The sequence below is a fragment of the Suncus etruscus genome, chromosome 9, assembly GCF_024139225.1.
Source record: "Suncus etruscus isolate mSunEtr1 chromosome 9, mSunEtr1.pri.cur, whole genome shotgun sequence".
In the NCBI taxonomy this organism is placed as follows: domain Eukaryota; kingdom Metazoa; phylum Chordata; class Mammalia; order Eulipotyphla; family Soricidae; genus Suncus; species Suncus etruscus.
In genome coordinates this window covers 25,840,460-25,848,503 of record NC_064856.1, presented here as the reverse complement: position 1 = coordinate 25,848,503, position 8,044 = coordinate 25,840,460, and the positions used below count along the sequence as shown (strand labels likewise).

Here is an 8,044-nt window from a genome sequence, read left to right as displayed (position 1 = left end):
TATGCTCAGGAATCGCCCCTGGCAGGCACAGGGGACCATATGGGATGCCGGGATTAGAACCACCATCCTTCAGCATTAAAGGCAAACACCTTACCTCCATGCTCTTTCTCCGGCCCCACTTGCTCTGTTCTTTTTTTTTTTTTTTTTTTTTTTTTTTTTTTTTTTTTTTGGTTTTTGGGCCACACCCGGTGACGCTCAGGGGTTACTCCTGGCTATGCGCTCAGAAGTCGCTCCTGGCTTGGGGGACCATATGGGACGCCGGGGGATCGAACCGCGGTCCGTCTCCTAGGCTAGCACAGGTAAGGCAGGCACCTTACCTCGAGCGCCACCGCCCGGCCCCACTTGCTCTGTTCTTACATTGTCCTTTTCCAGCTTTGGGCTTGGAGCTCTGCAGTTGTGGGCATTCACCCACTCGCTGAACAGTCTGCCCGGCCCAGGCCTGATGCCTTTCTCCAAGGCTGCTCTCTGCACTGACAGGTAGTCACGGAGCCTGGGTCTATTCCCGTGATGCATGTTAAAGGGGTTGCCAGTGCTGGGGAGCCAACTCAGATCCCTGCACTATCCTCGCCCCACTGTTCCTCTGATGTCATCCCAGAAACAGATTCTCCTTCCTGGCAGAGATCACAACCTTGTGGGGTAGGGGGAAGAGCTGCCCCTTTGGAGCTCTGTGGATAGTCCCACTCAGGCACATCACCTTCCATTTGGATTTATTTCTGTCCCCTAGAGTCAAAGCTTCCTCCAGGTCCCTCCCACATCACCAGCCCCATGGAGGCTTCTTGGGAGACAAAGCAGTTTGCAGCACTTTAATGCATAAAGCGAACAGTAAGGAGCTAATGTAGCCAAGCAGCCTCCATTCCAGTCAGCCCTGGGATGAAAAAGCCCAGTAGAATCTGAGTCACTCTCAGAGACGGAACAGGAAGCACCAGCCAAGGGGGCAGGAAGAGGCCCGTGTTCTGGAGATGTAAAAGGCGAAGCAAAAGTTTTTTATTTGTGAATAAAGGCCAGCTGGCCCCCTGCCATGCTAAGTGAGGCCCGGGGGCAGCTGGCACCATTATTCCTCCCCCAGGCTTATTCAGCAGCCTCGACCTCTCCTATCTTTGAACTGCCCCCAAGCTCCCAGGGACTTCCCCCCCACACCATGACCCTTAGTGAGATGATGACAGTCTCTATTCAGTTCCTCACAGCTGCTAGGTGCCATGCCCACATCCCTCCACTTCCACCCGCTGGCTTCATTGCACATTTGTGTCCGTCTGCTCCTCGGCCTGGTGTGCCTGAAGCATTATCAGAGCCTCTTCCACCTGTGGGGCACAAACAGGTAGGATTTACATGGCTATCCCAGCTGCTGAGTCAATGCTCCCTGAGCTCTCTGAGCCCAGACTCCAGACTCAGTCCCTACCCTCACCACCACGTGTGAACCTGGCAGCCCCAGCCCCAACAAGTGTGGCTTTCACCAGAAATGGGCAGATCTGAACCCTTTCTGGGAAGCTCCTGAGGTCCTGCAGATCCAGACTCTTCAAGACCTCTCCAATAAGGCCAGAGGATAAGCATAGTAGGTAGGGTATTTGCCTTGTATGCTAGCTACTAGCCCAGGTTTGATCCCCTGAACACTGCCAGGAGTAACACCTGAGCATCTCTGGGTGTGGCCCCAAAAGCCACCTCCCACTCCCGGCCTTTGCTCTTGGAGGTGGTACCTGTGGCAGGGTGCCCTGCCCTCAGACATAGCCCACCCACCTTGGCATTGAGGGACTCAGGGGACTCCAGCATGTGCAGCAGCTCTGAGTTGTCAATCTCCAGCAGCATGCCCGTGATTTTGCCTGCCAACTCGCTGTGAAGAGCATAGATGAGGGGGTAGAGCCGATCACCTGCACAGAACAGCCTGAGGTGGGGTATGCACACACCTGACCAGTAGGCACCCCAGGCTCTGGGCCCAAGAACACCTTCCTGGCCCTATCACAGAGCCTTCCCGGATGCCTCCCTGCACAGTCACACAGGCAGACACTGATGGAAAAACTCAAGCAAGGCAGGATGTTGTCAGAGACCGGTGTCATCTTCACGAGGTCTGACATGAGCCTAGTGGCTGTTCAACCCCACCCAAATTCCACTCTACGAACTGACCAGAGCAGCCACTGCATCTGCATTCAATGTTAGTGGGGAAGACAAACTAAACAGTCACCTGCCACCACCAGCATCTCTAGAAGGCTCCTCAGCGTAGAAAGGTCTAGTGAGAAGGAAGCACTGTGGGGACCTTGATCTTGGACAAGTTTCCCCTGAACCCAGTGATGCTTACAGGGACCTGTTCATCACGCCTTCCACCTCCATTAAAGCCCATTGAGAAATCTGGGGGGGGGGGGGGGGGCGCCACAGTGGCAGAACCCTGAGTTGAGGAAAAACGTGGCAATGGGGGCCTTCAGAGGAGCATCTGGAGCACCTGATGAACTGGCTGGCCCAGAGCCTGTTTGTTGGGTTACTTAGCAGCAAGTGGCAGCCATTGACATGAACTGTTAAGGGCCTATGGTAGAGATGGCTCACACAGGGTCCCAATTCAGCTGGGAGTACTTGAGTTCCCCACTTCCACCTAGTGTGCTCTGGGAGACTCATGAGACGCAGTGACACTTCTCATTCAGGTGGCACGGGAGCCATGACTTTCCTGGTAGAGAAGTAACGACTTGAACCATCTGTGACCAGCCTAAGGACCAGCCTAGTCCTCAGCAGCAGAGCTAGAAGACTCCTGAGCACTGTCCAGCTTCCCCCATGGTGAGAGAAACAGGCTGTGTGAGTTCAGGTGAATTGGGCAAAGTCACCCACGGGTTGGTCAGCAGCCCCAAGAGCCTGGTCCTCCCTCCTACCCTCATTCAGCTCTCCTTGTCTCGCTTCAGAGCAGGGGAACCAGCCACTCACCAATCATCTGCTTCTGCACATGAGGCAGCGCCGAGGCCAGCATGGAAGCACTCAGGGGCTCCCTTCTGGGGACACGTTCAGCAGGCTCCTGGAACTGCATGCAGGCCGGGACATTCCTCTTTAGCTTAAGACATTTAACTTTTCAGATATGCTGGGCCCCAGACAAACAGACAATGGGACGGGACACAGCCGAAGGCTACACAACACCATTCCTCAACATTTGTTTATGGCACTCTCAACCCACAGTGAAAGACATGTTACTGAACACTTTGTGGGGTACACCCATCAATGTTCAGAGGTTACTCCTGGCTCTCTCCTCTGCAGGACCATGTGGGACACCTGGGATTAAGCCCAGGTTGGCTATGTGCAAGAAGACAAATGCCTTACTTACTAGTCTATGTCTCCAGCCCCTACTTTGTTTTTTAATCAGCAGCTTGCAGCCACATCCCAGTACACTTCTCTGCCTGTCACAGCGCCATCACTTAGAAGCATGTTGCTACTCCTGATGGTGCAAAGCAAACAACCACACGGAGAAGCTAGGAGGACTGTGATGGCGCAGTTTGATAATAGCTGGTTGGGGAAGTGGCAGGACAATAAATGCACGCCTTTGTAAGTGTGTTCCGTTCTGTTTTGCAACCAATCATATCCTCCTCTTTAGTTTATGTGGGTCAGAAACCAGGTAAAGGACTAGAGCAATAGTACAGTGGGTAGGGCATTTTCCTTGCACACAGCTGACAAGGCTTTAATCCCGGGTTCAATCCCCAGCATCCTATATGGTCACTGAGCACTACCAGGAGTAATTTGAATGCAGAGCTAGGAATGATCTATAAGCACAATGTGGCCTAAAAACAAATTAAAAAACAAACGGGCCATTTGCCTTTCATGTAGGCATTGGCGGTTCGAATCCCGGCATCCCATATGGTCCCCTGAGCCTGCCAGGAACAATTTCTGAGCATAGAGCCAGGAGTAACCCCTGAGAGCTGCTGGGTGTGACCCAAAAACCAAAGAAAGAAAATAAATAAATAAAATAAAAACAAGCCAGGTAAGGCAAACAGGTGATCCAGGCCCTCTTTCCCTTTGCACAGTAAGAGGGAGTTCTTGATTGTACGCTTATGCAAATGACACTTGACAGTCAAGATAAAAAAGGAAGGGCCGGAGCAGTGGCAAGGAGCAGTAAGGCATCAGCCTTGTTGGCCCTAGCCTAGGATGGACCGCAGTTCGATTCCCCAGCATCCCATGTGGTCCCCCAAGCTAGGAGTGATTTCTGAGCGCATAGCCAGGAGTAACCCTTGAGCGTCACCGGGTGTGGCCAGAAACCTAAAAAAAAAAAAGATAAAAAGGAATCTGAGGTGAGCAAGATTCCTCAGCTGGGCCAGCCTTACCCTGCAGACGGTGTGTATCGTGGAGGAATATAGATGCGGCCTGATAGGACTTTCCTGCAGAGAGGAGCCTGCGCCACAGAGATCTGAGGTCTGGGTCCCAATGTTGGCTGTGAGGAAGAAGCAGGGGCATCGCCTAAAGTTGAAGGATACCCACAGTAGGTGTGCAGATATCTGCCACAGGAGAAACACTGGGCACGTGCCACAGCTGCTGCTGGGACAACTAAGCTCACAGCCCATATGGGGGCTCACATATCATTCCAACGAACCACGACTTTCACCCCCCATGCAATCTGCTCTTCATTTTCCCTTTTCCTTGGCATTGGGGGAATCAAAGCCAAGGTCTCCTGTGTTCATTGTTTTAAAGAGGAAGTAATCAGATAAGAACCAAGCTACACCGATAGCCCGAAAGCAGACTTCAAGATTTGGGAGCTACATTCACTCAGGTACCCCCCCAAAAACCAGTCTTACTCTCCAAGGGGAACAAAGTCACAGGCAGTGTGGTAGCCCTTTGTCACTCCCAGGTTCAACTTCAGCCTTTCATCCTTGCCTGCCCCCTCCCACAGCCCTACCCACACTCACCCACTCTTTGGTGGGGAACTGGGTTTTGCCCCAGAGTAGAGGCCTCTCCGATGTTGCTGAGGTGGACCTGGGAGTGCCCCGAAGACACAGCAGGTGTCCGGGTTGTTGAGATAGCTTGATGGTAGGCAGCTTGTGGCACCAGAGAAGAAAAAAGGAGAGAAAGGAAAAGGGGTAAACAGAGAAGCCCTCTGAGCCCTGAAGACTTCCCAGGGCTTATAAAACATGTCTAGCAGAAAGACAGGTAGATTCACTCAGGCTGCCCCATAGGGATTTGGGTGTTACACATGTGCTTCCAAAGCCAACTCAACTGCCAGGACACTCCACTTCGTGAGCACATGCCTTGTCCCCTAGTAGTTTTATGTCAGAATGAGCTCAAGCACATTGGGAGGGCCACTCAAGTACATTCTGTGTACTCCAAGAATTGTTACAGTCCCCAGTCAGATCAGGTCTGGAGCAAAGTGAAGAGGATACAGCCAGACTAGCCCTGCACTGCAGCTGGATCCCAGCATCTGATACAGGCCCCGTCGGCAGGAGAGCAAACAGGGTCAGAGTGGAAAAGATGCTCCCCAGCTTGACTCTGTGGGAAGTCAGGAGACCAAACCTTCCCCAAAACTTGTACTTTTTGGGTTTTGTTTGCTTTGGATTTGGAGGTCACATGTGGTGGTGCTCAGAGACTATTCCTGGCTCAGGATACCAGGAGATTCTGGGGGGTTAAAACTAGGCTTCCATGTGCAGCCCATGGCTCCAGCCCAGTACCTGTGATCTCAGCAACATCACAGATGCCTCAGGGCACCCATACCCAAAAGCTAGCTGGAGACCAGCAGTGTGTCACTCACCGGAGGATCTTGAGGGCTGGGCCATCCACCTGGGGGCAGGCTGCATAGGCGCTACAGAGCCATAGTATGTAGTAGCCTGGGCCTGAGGCTGCAGGAAGAAAGGGGGCTTGGAGTGAGGGGGCATCAGAAACCACTTGCTCAAGAGACCCCTCTACAGGAACTTCAGTGACCCCTCCTGAAAATGGGTTACAGGAGACCTTCAAAGCTGGGATAGAGGCTCCTGCTTCCAATCTAATGATTTAATGACCTGCTCAGCAGTAACTCAGATACCATCTAAGGGACTTTACACAGAGGCCATCTTCTCCCCCAGACCTTGCTCCTCAGCACTTAACCATCCAGGAACCCTATCAGCAGGAGTCCCCTAAGTGACCATTCCCACTGGGTAGACAGAGCCATTGCTTTTTGGCCTCGGATAGATTAAGTTTCACATGGAGGCCAGAAACCCAGGTTTCATTGAAGGTTGAATTCCTCACACTTGTCTAGCTACAGACAATCTCGGTGTCATAGTCCAACAGCTACCCTATGAGCCCATTTCTCAATGAGGTAAGAAACTGCTTGTCCAGTGAGCTCCTAGGAGACTGATATCCCTGATGGCCAGTAAAGGTGTCACCTGGGGCACAGCAGGCAGGAAGTAGTTAGGGGGCTGCTGGAAGGAGCTCACGAGGGGCCCTCCCAGGGCCCGAACGGTGGACATGCGTTGCATGTACTGGTTGGTCAAGATGGCCTTGCGCTCTGCTTTGCGTTGGGCCAGTGCCACATAGAGCGGCTTGGTGCCCACAATGCGCCCGTTCATCTCTGTCACAGCCTTGGTTGCTTCTTCTGGAGAAGAAAAACACACAAAGCCAAACCCTTTGCTGTGATCACCTTCTGTCATCACCTAAGAGAAAGACAAGACAAGGGCTGCTGGGGTGGCGAGGAGACCGAGGAGTCTGCTCCCTCTTGCTCAGGGTCCAGCCCTATACACATCAGGTCCAGGAGAACCTGCCATTCTGGAGTGTCCTGTCATCTCCACATTTATCGAGGCCCACTGTATGCCAGACACTTGACTTGCCTTCTCACATGAGACACAAACACCTGAGGCAGGTGAGGCAAGACCAGGCAAGGCCTCTCACTAACTCAGGGCTGCTCACTCTTTAACAGTGGGGCAGCCACTTTCTTCCTGAGAGTGTCCCACATATATAACTAAATATATTCTCAAAAGAGGTCCCAAGTCTTCACTAGACAGCCAAGTAATCTTAACAACAAAAATAGTGTCTTGGGGCTGAAGAGTACAGAAATGAAGGTACTCTGGGGCCAGAGTGATAGCACTATGGGTAGGGACCTGGGTTTGACCCCTGGCATCCCATATGGTACCCCCAGCCTTCCAGGAGCAATTTCTGAGAACAGCGAGGAGAAAACCTTGAGCACCACCGGGTGTGTCAAAAAAAAAGAAGGAAGGAATGAACGAAGGAAGGAGGGAGGAAGGGAGGGAGGGAGGGAGGGAGGGAGGGAGGGAGGGAGGGAAGGAGGGAAGGAAGGAAGGAAGGAAGGAAGGAAGGAAGGAAGGAAGGAAGGAAGGAAGGAAGGAAGGAAGGAAGGAAGGAAGGAAGGAAGGAAGGAAAGAAAGGGAAGGGAAGGGGAAAGAAAAGGAAAGGAAAAGAAAAAAAATTAAGGCACCTGCCTTACATGCCACCATTTTGGCTTTAATCTCTAGCACTGCAAGTGTCTCTGAGCAATGCCAGAGTGATTCCAGAGTACTAAACCAGGAGTAAGCCTGAGGAACTGCCTGGTGTGGCCAAAATTTCAAAAGTAAAAAAGAAAAGAAAAGTCATGGGACTGGAGAAGTCATGGATGGGGGCATAAAGCCTGGCATGTAGTCACTTTGGCCAGCCCTGGTTCAATCTTGGCATTGCATATTGTCACTTCTGAGCACAGAGCCAAGAATAGTCCCAGCAGGGTGTGACTAAAATCCATGCCCCACAGTACTGCAGGGTATGACTGAAATCCGTGCCCCACAAAAATAAAGTCATGAAATGATTTATGATGAATTTGATAGTATAAGCAAGCACTTACATACATGAACTCTTTCATTTCTGTAACCACTAGCTTACAAACTTGTAAATACATTGATACATACATCAATATGTTTCATTGATAAATACACGCTTAGCTAGCATTTTAATGTCATAGTGACCCATTAGCAGTTAAGCACCCAGATTGAGACCATTCCCTCTCTTCAGGAGTCTCCAAGAGGACAGGGGAGCCCCGAAACCACATTCTATGTGGAGGGAAGTGAATGATTTCCTTGCTCATTCTGAGCCAGTCTCAAGCTCCATATCCCTCAGACTCCTCCTTATTACTGTGGTCCCC

The 8,044-nt window shown here is 51.7% G+C and overlaps 1 protein-coding gene across 1 annotated transcript in view; it reads right to left on the bottom strand.

Annotated features, from left to right (window-relative positions):
• Positions 1–1,229: 1,229 nt before the first annotated feature.
• Positions 1,230–8,044, bottom strand: part of PABPC1L (poly(A) binding protein cytoplasmic 1 like) — a 31,414-nt gene continuing 24,599 nt past the window's right edge. The window contains exons 8-14 of the mRNA XM_049780532.1: positions 6,306–6,572; positions 5,696–5,783; positions 4,860–4,988; positions 4,281–4,387; positions 2,899–3,022; positions 1,732–1,862; positions 1,230–1,298 (exon numbers count right to left, since the gene is read on the bottom strand). Coding sequence (XP_049636489.1) covers positions 1,230–1,298; positions 1,732–1,862; positions 2,899–3,022; positions 4,281–4,387; positions 4,860–4,988; positions 5,696–5,783; positions 6,306–6,572 — 915 coding nt within the window. The remainder of the gene's footprint in view (positions 1,299–1,731; positions 1,863–2,898; positions 3,023–4,280; positions 4,388–4,859; positions 4,989–5,695; positions 5,784–6,305; positions 6,573–8,044) is intronic.